The 18,873-nt window shown below is 36.2% G+C and overlaps 1 protein-coding gene across 1 annotated transcript; it reads left to right on the plus strand.

Annotated features, from left to right (window-relative positions):
* Positions 1-517: 517 nt before the first annotated feature.
* On the plus strand, positions 518-18,384 carry LOC101977466 (sulfotransferase 6B1). Its single transcript, XM_005328926.4, has 6 exons — positions 518-662; positions 3,238-3,422; positions 6,577-6,703; positions 12,451-12,542; positions 12,705-12,891; positions 17,131-18,384. The coding sequence occupies exons 1-6, from the start codon at positions 518-520 to the stop codon at positions 17,247-17,249; spliced, it is 855 nt and encodes a 284-aa protein (XP_005328983.1). The 3' UTR covers positions 17,250-18,384.
* The last annotated feature ends 489 nt before the right edge of the window (positions 18,385-18,873 follow it).

The raw sequence follows: 18,873 nt of genomic DNA on the forward strand, positions 1-18,873 counted from the left end.
AGCATTTTCAAATTAAAAACAAAAACAAAAACAGAAACAATAGTAACTACTTCCTCTACTATGTTAATAAGTAGAAATCTAAATTTAGTGTTTTTATAATCATTTGTATGTGACATAATCCATTATAGCCACTAAAAGCCTTTTCCTGTTCAGGCCAAAGGATTCGATTGACTGCAGTATCTTACTAGAATGATTGCATTCTGATAGCTTGGTAGCTTTGTACGCAAACTATCCTGAGTCAAGTAGGAGGAAACATTTTGTAACAAGTGTTATCAGAAAAATTCAGATAACAAAATTTTTACAACAGACTTTAACTCTGTTATGGTTTAAAAATTAGTCTTGAGAAGAATTGTAAAAGGTATATATGTGTGTGTGTGTGTGTGTGTTTGGAATGTCAACTTAGTAATTCTAAGATTACATTCCCACTCAGCTAGGAATAAGATCACGGACCACATTTGTTCTGTGTCTTGTGTCGAGTCAGTGTTTAGTAAATAACTTTTGATAGATTTGATGAAAGATGTTATCCCTGGGTCAATTGAGTGTTCTTCATAAATTCAAAGGGATCCTCTTTTCCACTGCGTCTTCAAGAGAACTTCTTGATTCCTTGGATTCTTTTGATGCAAGAGAAGATGATGTGTTTCTGGTTTCCTACCCCAAATCTGGTGAGTTTATTTCAATACATTTTTTAATGTAGGAATGCAATAATAAATAAAATAATCATTTTTGCTCAGCATTTATTTTTTGGAATTTTTCCACTGCTTACTTTAATGAAAAAATTTTGACATTAGAGATTTTTAAAATGTGCTTTGCAAAAGATTCAGTTGGAAAAAGTAAAGCTTTACAAATGCTTGTTTCTATTTTATTCGTGAGGACATATGCTGAAATTTATAGTAAGCATAAGATCTATAAAATTATAAAGTTCTGATCATAATTTGACCCACGCATAGCAATAATTAAATAATACTTGTTCAATTTACACTTAATGATTGCTTTATAAATAACTGTTTTTCTTCTAAACTAGTAAGAGCCATCAATATTTGTAAATTAAAAAGATTTCACTTCAAAGTTTATTCCCACATGGAGTTGTAGATCCATGAAGGGATGGTTATTATGAATAATATCATTCTGTAAATTCTCAAAATGAGTTATATTATTTTTGCTTTGACAGCTGGCAAAGGTACATAACATCCCACTGCCTGTTGCTATTTCCAGACTAGTGACCATATAAAGAAGGCATATACCTGGTAGCACTAGTTCAGCAACTAAAAGCTGAGCTCCCCTTGAGTTGTGACTGTAGAAGAGTCACCATCTGAGGGCAAGAGGTCCTCCTTATCAGAAGATGTAGAGTTCACATAAGACCAGATATCCTAGGGTGATCATTATGTTCTTTTTCCACATTTTTTAATTGGTGCATTATAGTTACACATACTGATGGGATTTGTTATTACATATTCATACATGCACACAGTATAACAATATAATTTAACAATATCATTCTTTAGCATTTCCTCACTCTCTCCCTGCCTCCCGTCCTTTGGTCCCTTTACTTTACTGATCATCCTTCCCAGTGTTAGCATTTTATTTTGGAAAACATTGCTGGAAAGAAAAATTAAATGATTAACTCCAGAATATGTCAGAGTAAAGTTGGAATATAATAAGTTGCTCTGTGAATATATGCAAATTGTCTTAGGTTGATATATTAGTTTAGAAAGTAATCTATGATATTTTAAGTGTTCTTGGAACTGGACATGCACACCTATAATCCCAGTGACACTGGATGCTGAGGCAAAAGGACAAGTTCATTTTTGTAATACCAAAAACAAAACAAAACAAACAAACAAAAAAACAACACTAAACTAAAGCCGAAACAGACAAACAAAGATTTGGGGATATAGCTCAGTGGACGAGCACCCTTGGGTTCAATCCCTAATACCTCACCAAACAAACAAGATGGGCCTAAATGTTCTCACAGTAAGTGGCTAACTTACACCATAAGCAAACATATATTGACTTCCACTGGACATAGTGGAGCCTACATGGTGACATCCCCTGCCATCTAAGGCATCAGCTGCCAGAGGTCCATCTGGTAGCACAGAGTCATTTATATTCCCTCTCTTTCATCAAAATAAATCAATATGTTTTGTTAAAATAGTCCAAATATCCTTACAATTTAAGTCACATTTGTATGAATACTATAATTATAAATATTTAAGACTTATTACAAATTAAAATAGTCAATATTAAAACAATGCAAATGAAGGTACTATTTAAACTCTTTTCAAATGTAACTTTGTAAATACTGTATCTCATGAAAATTAAAGTGAGATAAATGAAGTTGAGGCTCGACTTAAACTCTTTATGGACATTGCTTTCAAGTTAGCAAACCCCACCCCACCCCACTGCAGATTTCTATTTCTCTGCTCCAATTTACTGTTGTCTATAGAGTGCATCCACCATTTGCTTTATGTCAATGTCAAGTTGTTTTCTTGGGCTGGACAGCTTGGTAGGAGAGCACTTGGCTAGTATATGCAAGGCCCTGGGTTCAATTCTCAGCACCAGGAAAAAATAAAACAACAGTAGCAACAACAACAATAAAACGGCTGATGTTGTATTCTTTCTGGATTCCACAATAGCTTATATCTCTATGATGTTTGAATACAGCATGCATTCATTGTTCAAATGCTTTGTTGTTTGCACAAATATTGTGTAATCTGTACATAAAATGAAGGTTCATGGCTATCTGCAAGGAGGAAATGGAGAGGTAAACATGAATATGAGCAATGGCAACTATGCTGTGGTTGTGCTCTGACAGAGGTAGGAGCTGAGTACAGTGTGGGAGCCAGGAAGGGATGAGCAACTGTGCCATCGAGTGGGGACTCAGAGGTAGTTTATAGAGGACGAAGCTGCATGAGCTCACAGGATGAGTGGGAATTATGTATGGAAAGATGTGCATGACTTTGTGAATTGAAGGTTTCAGGAGTGATTGGTAACAGAAGAGCATTTTAGCCAAGGAAGCAACAAGTACAGTCTTCAAACCCTTTCACTCTTTAAAATGTGAATCTACTTGTGAAATGAATTAGCGTCTTCAGTGTTTCCACAGGTTTTATGGGTGTGTAATGTGACTATTATAATAAAATTAATGCTTTCATTGCTTTTATCACATCCTAATTTTCTTTATTCATTTCATCAAGAGTGATATTTAATTAAAATTGGATTTTATTTTATCTCTGTGTAAAGGCACTCACTGGGTTGCAGAAGTCATTGAGAACATTCCCAATGCAAAAATAACTATAACATCTCCTATTGAATTGGGAGACATTTCTAAATTTGACGAGCTAAAAACGTATTCTAAGAGAAGAGTCATTCCTACCCATTTGAGCTATGACATGCTGCCGGTGGATATTAAACAAAAGCAATGCAAGGTAAGTTCTGTGGTTAGTGGCTGGGGCTTGGGAGTCTCACAAATCTGGGTTTGGATTCCTACTTTGTCATATGGCCCAGAAGTGGCACAGTCAATATTGCTTATATTTTAATTATTTTATCTATTATTTTTTGCAAAGTGTTATATAGGAAAGGAAAAACGCCTAATGTAATATGACGTTAGGATTGATGTATGTGTAAGGAACATTTTTAAAGTCTATTTTGATCAGAAAAAAGAAGAATGTTTGAAAAGCAAAGACAAAACCCATGTGACAGCTATAACACATTTCCAGAAACGAAAGCTTTTCAAACACTGTCAGTCATATTCTAAACATAAAAACAAAAGCAGCCTACCAGTCAAATGTGTATGCATTAGAGCAGGTCTTCCCCGCCTGTAATTCCATGACCACAACACCTCTGTGCACAAATTAAAGGAAGCACAGTCAACCAGGGGCAAATGTCATAAAGCTTTGCCTTGACTGACCCTCCCTCCCCAGTCTGTCAGAACAGGAGAAAGTGAACTCACTTGATTCCATTTCACTCAACCAGACCTTCCAAAGAGACTCTTGCAAAGACAAAGGGAGAGAAAGGGAGAAAGGCAATGCTTTTCAAATATTCTTCTTTCTCCTGATGAAACAGACTGAAAATAGAAAGAGTGAGACAGAAAGAAAAGCAAAGATAGAGACAGAGAGGAGGGAAAGGAGAGAGACAGAGAGATTCGAAGAGAAAAGGATTCAGATTAAACTCACTAACTTTAACTCAGGGTGGTGTGGTAACAAATGGCTACCAGATAGGAAGCTATATGTTTTGTGTACATCACAATAAGGACAAGTGAAGGTCACAGACCCTTCATAAGCAAGGACACTGAACCTCAGATAGCTTTGGGCACTTCGTATATGTACATACATATATATGTATATATGTACACATATACAGACACATTAGTTGTAGTTGGACTCAATATCTTTATTTATTTATTTTTATGTGGTGCTGAGGATCGAACCCAGGGCCTTGACTGTGCTAGGTGAGCGCTCTACTGCTGAGCCAGCGCCCCAGCCCAACTTTGGGTGCTTCTTAACCACCACACTAAAGCCTTGAGGTGCAGCCCTTTCAGTGTGACCCTTATTGGGAGCTGAGCCTCCTCTTCCCTGGACTCATGAGAGGTTTCCCACAACTGTTAGTGAGGTTCAGCTCCTGAGGGCTTGGAGTTGGAGAAGCCTCCTTGCCCCAGCAGGGTCCTGGGACAGTAGATTCCTCCCTCACGTATTTCCCCCTGCTAGAGCTCAATCCTAGTTGCCTTCTCTATTTTCTCCTTAATCCTTATTTCTCCCTTTTTATGTTTCTAAACTCTTTGGCATAAAAGTTACGCTTTCTAGCTCATTTTATGTTGTTTTGTTTCATATTTGATTCCCCTCCAGAGTACTATTCTGCCTTCCCTTTATCTCCCCTAACCTCCTCCAGTAATTCTAATGTCTCTAGACTGCATTCTCTGACAAAATGTGTACTAATTAATGGGTTGCATTGTCTTTCCCAGTAGATAGTGCAGATGTATAACTTTGGGCGTTCTCCAGAAACCCTAAAAACGTTTGTTTTTACTAAAATGAATATGTCCAACTGAATGACTGAGGCTTAAATTCTGACACTTTATCCCTTTTTGTTAAGGCAGTGGGTTTTTATAACTGTTCTGTGAGCCTTAGGGTTCTATGAATCTGCTCAGGAGAAGTCAGACAGGCCTAATGGGTTAGGTTACTCTGAAAGCATTTCTTGGGATGTAGAGAGAATACTGGGTGGGGTGGGGGTAAAGGTGACTCTTCATTCCTGTACACAGCGACCTTTATACATCCCCTCAATTAAAGAAGAACAGACACTGTTCATGTGGACCCACAATACCTGGACTATGAACAGGATAGTTACGTTGAACAGGATAGTTACGTATGCATAATGACTCAGCTAACTCTTTTAATCTGAGCAAAATGTGTCTACCCTGATTGTCATTTTAAAAGTAAGTGGAACATCTTGTACCCTCAACTCATCGTGCAATATTGACTATGATTGAAAATGCTCCTAGTAAATCCAGCTTCCTATCCTGGTGTCCTGAGGCCTCTTATATAGTCGTATGTACTCTACACACCTTGTTATAACTCTTACAACATTGTATTGTCAAGTGTATTTAATCATAGACTTCCCGCTCCTGACTGTAAGTTTTGAGAGGGCTAGAATCCTTTCTGTTTATTGTTATATTCTTTGGATTTCTTTCTTTCTTCTTCTTCTTTTTTTTTTTTCTTTTTCTTTTTTGGTTCTGGAGATTTAACCCAGAGGTGCTTTACCACTGAGCGACATCCCCAGCCCTGTTTGGTTTTTTTTTTTTTTTTTTGAGACAGAGTCTCAATAAGTTGCTTAGGGTCTTACTAAATTGCTGAGGCTGACCTTGAACTTGCAATCCTACCTTAGCCTCCCAAGCCTCTGGGATTATACAGGCATATGCCACCATACCTGGCTCATTATATTCTTTGGACTGAGGAAATCTCACATTACTTGGTACACAGTAGGTACTAAATAAATATTTATTGAATTGAATTAAACTGCATTTGCAGTGTTCATGGACATTGGGAGGCTCCCTCAATGTTCCCTACTCTTGGGGGGATTAAATCGTAGAAAAAAGAAATTCTAAAACAGTATTTTTTTTCTTTCAATAATAACAGACAATTTGTAAGAAATCTTACTATCTGGAAATCAGTCTTATGTGGATAACTAAAAGGTAATTTTGTCTCACAAATGAATAAATTTATATTTTCCCATGTCTTCCCCCAAAAGATAGGACCAAATTTAGCACATAAATGTAGAAAGTGTGGTTGGTAGACTGGCAGTATCAACATCAGCTGGGAGCTTGTTAAAAGTACAATATACCAGGCCTCTCCTTGACCTCCTGAATCAAAATCTGCATTTTAACAAGATCCTCTAATGACTCCTCTGCACATTAAATTTTGAGAGATATTAGCCTAAGACAGTATTTAATCATTAGCAAAAGCTATCCCCCTCCAAAAATAATAACAAAATACTAATAATCAGGATTTGCACAGGTAAGTTTAGTTGCTGTTTTCTTTCAGCAAATAGTTTGTACTGGGTTATTTAAGAATAAATTGGTTTTTTAAACAGGTTATCTACATCATTAGAAATCCAAAAGATACAGCTGTCTCACTCTTCCACTACTACAGAGATAACCCCAATCTCCCTTACATTGAAACATGGGCTGAATTTTTGGAGCTGTTCCTCAGAGGAGATGGTAAATATAACAATGATTTTAATATTCATAACATACAGTGAACTTTCTCACTGAAAATGAAAGCATTTTTCCAAGAGTTTAAATGGATCCTAACTGCCTATTTTCAGAACTGTGCTGAAAAGATAATTCTTTCATTTCTTCTAAACAAATTCTTTCTTTCTTTACTTCTCTACAGTCTCTCTTATCTCCTAAGGGAGTAATGTATTGGTGATTATTTATTGAGCTGATTTGAGTGTTTTCTAAACAGATTAATTCTATATAAGCAACACCCCCAACCCACCCCATACACCAGTAGTCTTTCTCTTTTTTTTGGTGAAATAATTATGAAGATAGGAAGCCTGAAATACCTTATATATACCTGCCTAGGGGGGAAAAACCTGAAACAACAAAAAGTATACTCATATTTTCCCCAAATAAACCAATAAACAAATTGTGAGAGAACTGATTTCATGAAAACTAACAGCCATTTATCTTGAAAAACCACCATGAAACATGATTGAGCTGCACGGTGCACATTGGTTCTGCCACCACAAGACCTTTGAATTTATTCCTCTCCCCTGGACTTAGTGGTGTCTGAAGCACTTAAAAAACAAACGAACGAACGAACAACTATTCTGAATTCCCAAACACATGTTAAGCCAAAATAATAGACCAAGGCACTGTAGACTTTTAAGAGACGTGAGTTAGAAAGGGTGAGTCTTCAGAGAGCCCTCTCTCTTCCTGGAGGTAGGGTAGGTCTTCTTTAATAGCTAATTTCCCTAGCAAATTTTTCAGCCTTTAGTTTTAGAGAGGGCTAGGTAATTGTAGCCTTAATCCCTGGCTTCACATAGTACTTTTTTTTTCTTTGTTTCACTCCATATTGTATGGAAGAATATGTTCTGCTCACAGTATTTCCTCTTTCTGATCTGCTTTTCCTGCTTAGCTAATGGCACAGATTTAATGGAATCATGTTGCAGGAATGACAGGTACTTATCTGGTCCAAATACCCACCTGATTTTTAATCACCCTTATGACATCCACAAGAATTGTATAAGTAAAGCTTAAACATCCTAACCCTGGCAACAGGTTCGCCAACCCAACACTCTGCATTTCCTCTTGGCACTTCTCAGATGTTTTCGGGTTTTTTTGCTTGTTTGTTTGTTTTTTCTTACCATTTACTGTGTGCTTACCATGTGATACACTTAGGTAAGTGCTATGCAAACATTCTCTCCTTTCATCCCCACCAGACACCCTACGAGGTAGCTGTTATTATCCTCATTTTACAACTGAAGAGAAAGCAAACCCTGAGAAGCCAAGCAATTTGTTCACAGATGCATAACTAATAAGGAGCAAAGCCCGGGTTAATTTCAGGCATTTGCTCCAAAATCTTTACCCTTAACCATTGTTTCATTTGTTCAGGAGAGAAAAAAACTACCCCTGATCATAAATTCCTCTTGTACATGATAGCCTTCTAAATATTTGAAGATAGTTGACATGCCTCACTTCACCTCAATTCCATTTTTGGAATAAGCAGAGTTTAAATACATGACTTTTTTTTTTTCCCAGAACAGACTTGGAGTCTGCTTTTCCTCGAGACAAGAAATGCTGTTTTTGTCTGCCATTCTCACACACTGGGGTTCCCAATCCTTTCCACTGCATCATCTCTAATTTGGCCACTCTACCATTATGCAGTTTCCAGAAAGCAAGTATACTTTAGGTGTGATCTGGTGAGGACAGGGTGGAGCAGGTCTAGCACTATTCCTATTCTAGAAGTTATTTTTCTATCCATGTAACCACAAACATGCCAGCCCAGGCCAGAGTACAGTGAGGCTATCTGGCCCTAGTGGAGTATCCAGGAGGGACAGAGTATAGTTGGAAAAAGTATTCCAGATGATTCTCTGGCACCTTCTGGGGTGAATGAACAGATTTTTAGTTGTAAAGGGATTTTATCTGTAAACATTCTACAACTGGGTGATTCAGCCTAGGCAAACCCTCTCACCAACAGAAGCACAGAGTTGTTTTTTAAAAAATCTATTGGTTTGGGTACAAGTAGCTTCTGTTTTTACTATTTGTAAGTCATGGTTGTTCGTGTTCATATGCAGGTGTATTATATGTATGAGACTATTTTTTTTTTCAGGGATGTTCTTTAGAAACTCTTTGAAGGGAAGATTATTTCTCTTACCATGGTGTAGTAGGTGACAGAGGCAGAAGACCTGGCATCAAGTTCTGACTATATTTCCTGTGTGGCTTTGGATTAGTAGCATAACTTTTCTGAGGTCTATACTTTAATATAAAAAGAAGGATAATCAAATGATCTATTTTGTAAGATTATTTAGGTTCAATTTAAATAATGTGTGAAATGTGCTGTAGAAATCTACTCGTGCATTCTTTCAGAAGGTATTTAAAGAGTTTCACATTGCCGGGCCTGGTGGCACAAACCTGCAATCCCTGGGGCTTGGGATGCTGAGGCAGGAGGATAACAAACTCAAAGCCAGACTCAGAAACTTAGTGAGACCTTAAGCAACTTAATGAGGCCTTGTCTTAAAATTAAAAATATAAAGGCTGGGGATGTGGTTCTGGGCTCTGATTAAGCGCTGCTGGGTTCAATCTCTGGTACCAAAAAAAAAAAAAAAAAAGATTATGATGAAGAAAGAATGAAAGTAAGTTTCACATTAAGGCAGAGCTGTTGTTAAGTAAGAATTTATCTAAAGAGGTTATTTTATAACTGAGGAGTTATGATATCCTGTATCTATCCCTAAATATAGACATGGATTTTAGTTATATAATGTGATATTAAAGAGACATATTAGACATGTATCTAATCATCTAATATGCCTTTCAGATAGCACATAAATCCATTTTAGCTTTTCAAGTTAAACAATAACTAGAAATTGTGTTCTGGTAAAACCATAGCAGATTAATAATCTCAATAAAATTAATGCCTTAGCATTCAGCTCTTTTTTCTCCTCACAGCCTTCTCTCCGGTCTTATATCGATACTCTGTTTCCTAGGCCACTTCATCCCAGAGAGTTTTGTTTTTCTTCACAAATACTTTATCTTCTGAGATCTTCCTAGAAACTAGAAACCAAGACATTCATTATAACTGGAGTAGAGGCACAAGGCTTGCAGAAAGTGTGGCAGGATCGAAAAGGCTGCTGGGAAGAATGGAATGTTAATGTAGGACAAGTGGCTTGCTTAGGGAGCCTTGGAGCCCTAAGGTTGGAAACAGGAACTTGCAGTGATGCAAATACTGACTTGTATGCATTTCTCGAGCAGCTCTCAGCAAAAATGAGAGAGAAGAAAGAAGTTGAAGTGTTTTGATTCAATTCTGGGTGTTTATTTTTTCCTAATTGTTCTAAATAAGCATTAAGGCAACAAGGAAACTGAAGAGATAGGCAAGAAAACAGAGGAAGAGAATGAAGATAGAAAGGGATAAAATATTCAGAGTAGGGCACGGGAGGAACTGTCCATTTAGTCACTCGAAAAGATGGCAAGAACTGAGAGGACCCAGAGACTGTGACCTGTTAGGAAGAGCCTTCAGTGACTTTAGGAGAGAGAACAGGTTGATTTATGATTGAGATAAGGAGGGAAGGAATGATTTATTGAAATGAGTCTCAAAGAAGCATGGATTCAATAGGAAGGAGGAATTCTGGAATTTTCTAGGAGGCCAAATGGCTCACTCCCCAGACCCTAAGACACATGGGTTGAATTAGAATAAACTTGTCTTCTCAGGGACATTTGGTGAAAGAGTTTTAGATAGCAAAGGGCAGGCCCTGCAGGCAAATATTAAAGCCAGGAGGTAGTAGGATAATTCTGAAATTAAATGCAGGACATGGAAAAAAGAGTCTTCCATAAAAGAAAGATTTCAAACCTCTATTTTGAAAGCTGATTTTTTTTTTTAGAGCTAAGATCAATTAATGACCTGGATAATTAAATGATTCTGATTTTAAAAATTAACCCAAACTTTAAGTTTTTTAGCCTATCAAAAACATTTTTCAGATATAGTACTAACACACTTTCCTGTGTTGGTGAAGAAGGAGCAGGCTGCCAACTTTTTTCATTTTTATCTGACTAAAGTCCTTTTGGAACATGGTGGGGCATAAATCAATTGGTCAACAATGAAACAGCTGGCTTTCAAATTGTGATCAAGCTATGCTGCAACATCTATTCTTAAATGTATTCCGAGGCATGTTGCAATACATTTCCTATGAAAAAACCATAGTGAGCAAAGTCAATTACACCTAATGGTGAATAAAACTCTGGGTCTGTCTTTGCCCAGCCTCCTAGCTGCTGAAGCTCAGCTTCCCTGTCCTGTAGTATAAAGGAGTCCCTGGACATCAACAACTCCAGCGTGATGTCACCTGGAGCATGTGGGTGTGGGAACTGGCAGGGCAGGTTGTGTCCATGATGTGGTCTAAGGCACCAGTGACTATAGTAGTTAACTTCCTAAATTTGCATAAGAGAAAATCAGTCTTCTTCCTACTAGGTGTTTGCTTCTGGGAAAAGAATGACCATTCTTAGAAGAGGTATCCCTTATCACTGAAGTGGTACTTTGGGTAATTTAGTAAGAGGTGTTTCGCAAGTCACTGAAACTGCTAGAGACTGCTGATAAGTAAAAGGTGTGTCCAGGAAGCTCTCTGAGGAGCTTACTGTAAACCCTGTGGGTCCCCGGGGTAGCAGGCTGACTCTTTGATGACATCACAGTAGTCCTGGAAATTCTTGTTTTAAAAATACACATGGTTATTTTCTGTTCTTTGTTTCCTCAAAAGCTGAAGCCATGAAAAATTGCACTTAGTTTGGAGTTAATTATACTTCGATTTATTCAAAGCTTTAATGTTCAAAAGCAAATGTCTGGCAGACACTAATGGCTTAATAAATGTTTATTCAATGAATCAAAAGTCAGCAGATCTTCAGGAAAGCAGTAGAGCAGCTCTTTTATACTTCTGGTATTAGCCAGAATTTAAATATTGATTGGTAAGGATACATGGAAGAATGTATATGCAGTATTTTAAATTACTATGTTTTATGCATTATGCTTCAAACTAGTTGACTTCATGAAATGAAATAAATAAATTTTATTTTTAATCACCATTGTCAAAAAGGTTATTATGCATCATAATATTTTGCGTTTAAACCCTTGGAGTTTTTTTTTCCAAGGCTGTTAGTTAATAACAACAACAAAGAGGTCATATCAACTAAAGATAAACCTCCAAGGCTGATTTTTCAGTCTTGAACTAACATGTGAATAGAATCTTTTTTAAAGTTAATTTTATTTTTTTTGTTCAAATTAATTTTAACTGATACATAAAAACATAATCATAAGAATTTTTTTAAAAAGAAGTTTGTAAATATTTTTGGAAAAAAACTATAATTATGAAAACATGTAAAGTGGGAATAAATTCTCATTGTTTCTATATTTCTCCCAAGAACCAAAATGGTGATCAAAAAACTATCTTGAGAAAATGTGTATCTGTATTTCTGCTCCTTCTTTCCCTGATGGTAAAAAAAAAAAAAAAAAAAAAAAATGTTTTCTAGAAATAAGGAAAAAAAAAAGCACCAAAGACTTATTAAAAGATGTGGCCATCCAGCATCATATCATAGAATTATATTTGTCAAAATAATAGTGAAATCAAGCTCTTCTAAGGAAAAGTCTTACTCCAGAGACTGATAAGTACATGCTTCACTTTAACTGCTTCATAAGGGAAAACCCCATGAATGCAAAGACACAATTTTTAATACTACCACAACAATTCACTTTTTTTTTCCAGTTGTGTATGGATCCTGGTTTGATCATGTTTTAAGCTGGGAAGAGCACAAAAATGATAATGTTCTAATTATATTCTATGAAGAAATGAAGAAAGTAAGTCTTCCCTAATGTTTCAGTAATCAAAATTTAAATCAAATTAAGTTAAAACAAGAAGTCAATCAATTGAATTCTGCTTTTTAGGTTTTAGGGAATGAATTTTGTGTTTTGACAAGACTTACATACTTAATTTGTTTTTAAATTTTGCTTATTGCTCAGGATTTTTTTAAAAGTTTAAAGAAAATAACTACTTTCCTTGATATGCATGTGAATGACAGTGAAATTAATAACATTGCTTGGAAAACATCCTTCAGTGAAATGAAAAATAATACAGTCAAAGAAAGCCATGATCCAAATCATACCATCTGTGCCCTCACATCTGAGAGGAACCTAGTATTTAGAAAAGGTAAGCCAGAAGGAGATGTGGTAACTCATCTGTCTTTGGAAGTACAGTTGACCCTCCATATGTGCATCTTCCTCATCAGTGAATTAAGCCTATAGCAGATGAAAATATTTGAAAAAAAATTTCAACTGTACTGTATGTGTGTAGACTTGTCATTATTTCCTTAACAACTGGGTATAACAACTATTTAGAGAGCATTTACATTGTACTGGGTATGCCTAGAGAGGATTTAAAGTGCAAGGAAGGATGTGCATAGATAGGTTATATGCAAACACTATGCCATTTGATATAAGGGATATCTCGTGAGGATTTGGGTATTTTGGGGATGTCCTAGAACCAATCCCCCCTGGGACAACCAAGGGACAACTGCAGTTCCATTTTTAATCTTCCATTTTACCTTTCCATTTCTTGTGTAATATATTGCACATTGTCACCCTTTGGTGAATGTTTATTAAATAAGATTGTTGAATTGTGTTATTTCCAGAGTTGAGATGTCAATGCCTGTTCAGGAGTCAACTGAAAGATAGACATAGGAGTTAAACAGATGGAAATAATAAAGCTCTTTGAAGAATGTGCCTCAGGTCTGCAGCCTAGTGCATTTGCTGACAATTTACCCTGAATTATATAAACATATGCACTTAGTTACAGCCCATCAAGGGCCATTCTTTCCATTCCCCAGGCAAGGTGCTGGAGCATGGTGGTGATCGAACACACCAGTCTTAAGTGAAAAGAGTTCATGAGTGTGGATGGTATGTTTCCCCAGATACCAACCAGGCAACTCATCCTTCAGAAGTAAGGAAGGAGTAGGGAGAGAAGCTGGGATTGTTAATCAAGGATGGTCCTCTGCCTGGAAACACAAAGAGAAGAAAATACATCTTCTCCACTAGTTCTTCAGGTTTAAGTTAAGAGCAAGTGTGGGTACATCTGGATATAGAACTGTTTTGAAGTCTGTGTGATTTTTATCCAGATATAGGGGGAACCAGGTGAATATCTGGTGAGATGGGAGGTGAAAAGGGGGTACGGGAACTAAGGGCCCCTCTTCTAAGAGGTTTGAGAATAGAGGGTAGGAGGAAGGGGATGTGGGGCTTGAGAGAAAGGCAGGAATAAGTAAAAGATTAGGAGGGGTTGAGAGAAGAGGTGAAATAAAGACAGCAGAACTTAGAAAAAGATCCACATAAGGAAGGCAAAATAAGCAAAGAGAAGGGAAACCAACAACCAACAACAACAACAACAAAAAAAAAAGGAGACAGATCGTGGTAAAGAGGAAAGTGAGAAATGAGGAAGTTCTGATATTTAGTGGTGAACAGTGTTTAATTACTACCCTCTGAGATTCTGATTAGCAAAATAATCAATATTCTCACATCTTATCCTACAAACATGTGAAATATTACTGTAATGGGAAAGGAATTATTCTCTGACCTGCCAGGCTAGTAACCCTCGCAGATATCCTGTATGAAATCAGTTCACTTATCACTGTAGCTAACAACATTAATTCTAAAGCATTTAAATTCAGTGTTAAAAGTGTTTCCTTGTGTTGCTCTAAGCACAGAAGGTTAACAGTGGGAACCTCCTCACTGATACTGTCACCAGGAGGGCCTGTCGGTAGATCTGTTGTACACAAGGAATTAAACACAAGGAGGGCCCAGCAGTAGTGCACTTGGCTCCTGCCACCGGGTGGATGAGGTGGGAGTTGAGGATCTATCCTTCAGAAATGCTCACTGCAGGGAAACTGCTCAAGTCACTGACTTAGACTCCTTGGCACACAGAGAAAGTCTTCACTTTACAGAGGAGAATTTGTCCCTGCAGTTGTCTTTACTTTGATATCCCAAATTAGAGTGATGTTCTAGGAAATGACGAGGTAGTCATGGAGATGACAAGTAGTGATCCCAGTGTCCCAAGTCCAATGACCTGCACATACTCAAAGTTCCAGGAGAATTATGGGAGTGTGGAAAGATGTATGGCCAGGAGGCAGGCTGCAGTATTGCCCATGACAATGAAAATCTAGAAAGCACTGAAACGGACACTGATCAGAAATTTAGTTACATGCATATAGGAATTTACTATGGTGTATGAAAATTACAGAAAATTATGCAGGCAAAAGTAGGATTTATTGAGTGCTTACTATGTGCCAAGCACATTACTTGGTTTATCTTTCTTATACTTGACAATAAACTTGAGGATTATATTCATGTTAACCCTTGTACAGAGACATCAAGTACCTGAATAACTTTTCAAAGTCATGGAACTAAAAGACAGTAAAGTCAAGACTTGAATTCAATCAATCAAATTTATTTGAGGTTTCTTTTCCTTAACTGAAAGTTCATCAGTTTTGCTTATCTTTTCAAAAAACCAACTCTTAATTTTGTTAATTTTTTTGGTTTTCTCTATTTCATTTATTTCTGCTTTCATCTTTATTATTTTTTCCCTTGTTCTAGCTTTGAGCTTGGTTTTTTTTTTTTCCCTTTTTTTTCTAGTTAGTTGAAGTGCAAAGTTAGGTTGTTTATTTGAGATACTTCTTTTTCAGTATAGGTGTTTGCCATTATAAATTTCCCTCTTTGTTTTGTTTCTACTGTATTATCTAAGTTTTTGGTGCCGTAGTTTTGTTTTTTGTTTCAAAACATTTTCCAATTTCCCTTTAAGTTTTTGATTGATCGTCTTGTTCTATGCAACCATAATTTTACTGTGCGAGTATGCATACTAACATGGAAGATGATCAAAGTATAACATGTGAAGTAAAAGCAGGTTATGATGTTGTGATTTTTAAATACAGTTTACATGAATATCTATGCTTGCAAAGAAAAACATCTGGGAGAATGCAGGTCAGCATATACCGTGTTAGCTGAGCGTATTTCCTTGATTTTTTTTAACCTTCTTTGCTCGTATGTATTTTCTTAACCTACATATATAATTACTATATTATTTTTAGAATTTTTTTCCTTAACAAAAGAAAAAAAGGAAGTCCAAAGAACAAATCAGAAATTAGAAACAAGACAAGCAAACAAAAGTCATATTAAATGAAGATTAAAATAGTGATCCAGAGGAGCTGACACTGAGGCTGGAAGGGAAAACCAGAAAAAGACCAAAGGATATTGGTTGTTCGGTAACAATAATATTGCTCTTCCATGGGCCAGGCATACTGATCTCATGGAGCTGGCCTTGTGTCCAAGTTGGTGTGCCTTAGAGGCAGTGTCGTCAGTGTCATTTCCTGATTGAGATCTTCCTTCTGGTACTACTCTCCTTTCCATCTCCTACCCCCACCCTACTGACAATACAAGAATTTCTCTCTGCTCCTTCTTGAACTCAATTTTTGAGGCAATAATTCACAACATCAGAAATTCCTAGGTTGTTTTCTGTTGCTTTGCTGTAGGTGTAGGTGACATTATTTGGCATTCGATTAAGCTGCAGGCTGTTTATTGAACACCCACTCACTAGAAACAGCTCAGCATTGAATCAGGAACTATAGGATTACACACAAATGATACATCACAGTCCCTAACCTAAGCTAATGGGAAAGAAAACATAGTATAAAGCAATTAGAAATGTTGGGATAAAATGATATTTCATTGGCTTCAATACCTGGAGATCCCAGAAGTGCAGCTTGAAGCCAGAAAACCATTGTGTGCAAGATTCAGGATTGGGCTGTGTCACAGGGGGCATAAGAGAGGTGAGAAAGGCAGTTTTGAGGGGACCCTCTTGTGGCCACGCTGAGAAAGGTATTTTGTATGATCAGGAGAGGCTCAGGGACATTGTGAGGTATATACCGTATCTCCAGATATCTTATATTGGAACTCGATGTTTATGTTTCTAATTATCCATTATTCACTTTGTAAAATAGGTTTCCTTAAAATGAGACAAATTACCCACCCACACACACATATTCTGCTATCTAGGTGCCCAGGTAGGGAAATAAGTTAAATGTTCTTATGCCCACATTGTCTGATGTAGTTTTGTTACATTTAGATTAGAAACTTCTTTGCCTGCTAGAGTAAAACCTTATGATGTTTAAGTATTTTCAATCTCTCTTTCCTTTTAAGAAGTAACTTCTTAAACTGTAAAAAATTAATATGCAACCTTTGCAGAATAAATTAGAAACAACAGATAAGCAAAAGAAAAATAATCCCACATAATCTTATCATGAAGGAATACCAAATGTTCACATTTTATTATAAATCGAACAGATTTCTTTTGTGAATACTATACATTTAAATTGGTTCTTGTCTGATACATTTCCAATTTTTGCAGGAGTGGTGGGTGATTGGATAAACTACTTTACTTCAAAGCAGAAGAGAGTATTTGATGAACTATTCACAGAGAAAATGAAACACAGTGAACTGGCAAGACGCTTGAAGGAGTACTCTTAGTACAAATGGGAAATGAAACCAATTTCATTTTATGCAGTGCTGAGCTTGGGGAATGTGTAAATATTTTTCACCAATGTAGAAAGCCAATATTTCTTTCAGTGAGAAACATATACTTCATGAATGTGTCAAAAGTGTCCTGTGTGAGAGACTGTTATTATATTCGGTGATAGCAAGGAATTATTAGTAAAAGGAAGTATAACATTTTTGAATGGCTGAATTATATACCTATTTCCAGGATATTCAGTAAGGCAAGGAATTACTTCTATTCAGAGAGAGCATATTACTGTGGTGTTCTACAAGCTGCAGTAATGTACAACAAAAGAAGCGAGGGATTATCTAAAATAACAGATGTCTGAGAAGAATTTATTTTCTGCCTATTTGGACAATCATGACCAACACTTTTATTTCAACATTCTCTGGTGTCTGTGTAGAAATATTCTCCAATGTCATAATCATGACAAACATAATCTTACTAAGGTGGAATCTCCTAATACTTGAGCATAATCAAATGACCACGTTCCGATATATTGGGAAAAGTAAAGAATGAACAGATAACACTTTCACATTAATATTGGCTTAGTATTTTAGTATTTTCTTTATCTTGATTCAGTTAGTTTAAAAAATTTCTTATTTTCCATTTTAAAAAGTATAATTTTCATTGAATGTTTATGATTCTTTGTAGTATTTTGAATATTTATGCTTTCATTCTGAATCATTTTTAACATCAATTCAATCTGTATAATTCTCTCTATCCTATAATGAGTATTATTCTATAGGTTTATCCCAAAGGACATTATAATGGAATTTCAGTGAACTTATTTTAAGATTATTTATCACCTACGTGACAACATATAAATTATGTCATGTTGTTTATATCTGTCAAAATATCTAACTCACAGCTTAATGGCAAATAAAAGTATATATTGTATATGACATTGAGCTTTGAACTCAAAGGAATGGGTTGACTTAATTTAACCATCATTTGATTCTGTATCTTAGTGTATTATAAACTTACATAAATCATCAGTCACAAATCTGTTGGAGTCTTTTGTGTCAAGTTTATTTTGTAAGAAATTAAATCTTCATAAACCTTGTGTATACACATTTGTTACAAATAAAATCTATTTTCTTTTTACTTCATGCATGCAATTTTTTTCCTCCAAAATTAGCATTCCTAGAGATTTACTGAGATACTTCCCTTCCTCAAATGAATGAGGTTAGAGAATGACAGGAGCAATCAGGGGTCATCTTTCTTCGTTAGCTTCATCTTCATAGTGGAGCTGAAATCCCTCCTGATATTGATGGCCAGGGAATGACAAAGCCATAAGACAGCCACAGAGATCTAATGAGGCTGGAAATTCAAGAAAATAATGACTGTAGGGTTGGAGGAACCAAATCCTGTGAGACAATATCCCTTCTCATTTCATGAAAATGATTGTTGAAGTCAAGAGAACTGAAGAAAGACTGTATTTGATTGTATTTCAGATCTGTAAGGTAAATCAAGGTGGACTGATCCTGAAATTCAAAGCCTACAGAAAATGTAGATGCTGATTATTGCTTGGCTTACTTCTCTTAAAACATTTTATTATTCCTAACTGTATCTGATGAAAATTAGCCTTAGCCA

The sequence above is a fragment of the Ictidomys tridecemlineatus genome, chromosome 6 (genome assembly GCF_052094955.1).
Source record: "Ictidomys tridecemlineatus isolate mIctTri1 chromosome 6, mIctTri1.hap1, whole genome shotgun sequence".
Lineage (NCBI taxonomy): Eukaryota > Metazoa > Chordata > Mammalia > Rodentia > Sciuridae > Ictidomys > Ictidomys tridecemlineatus.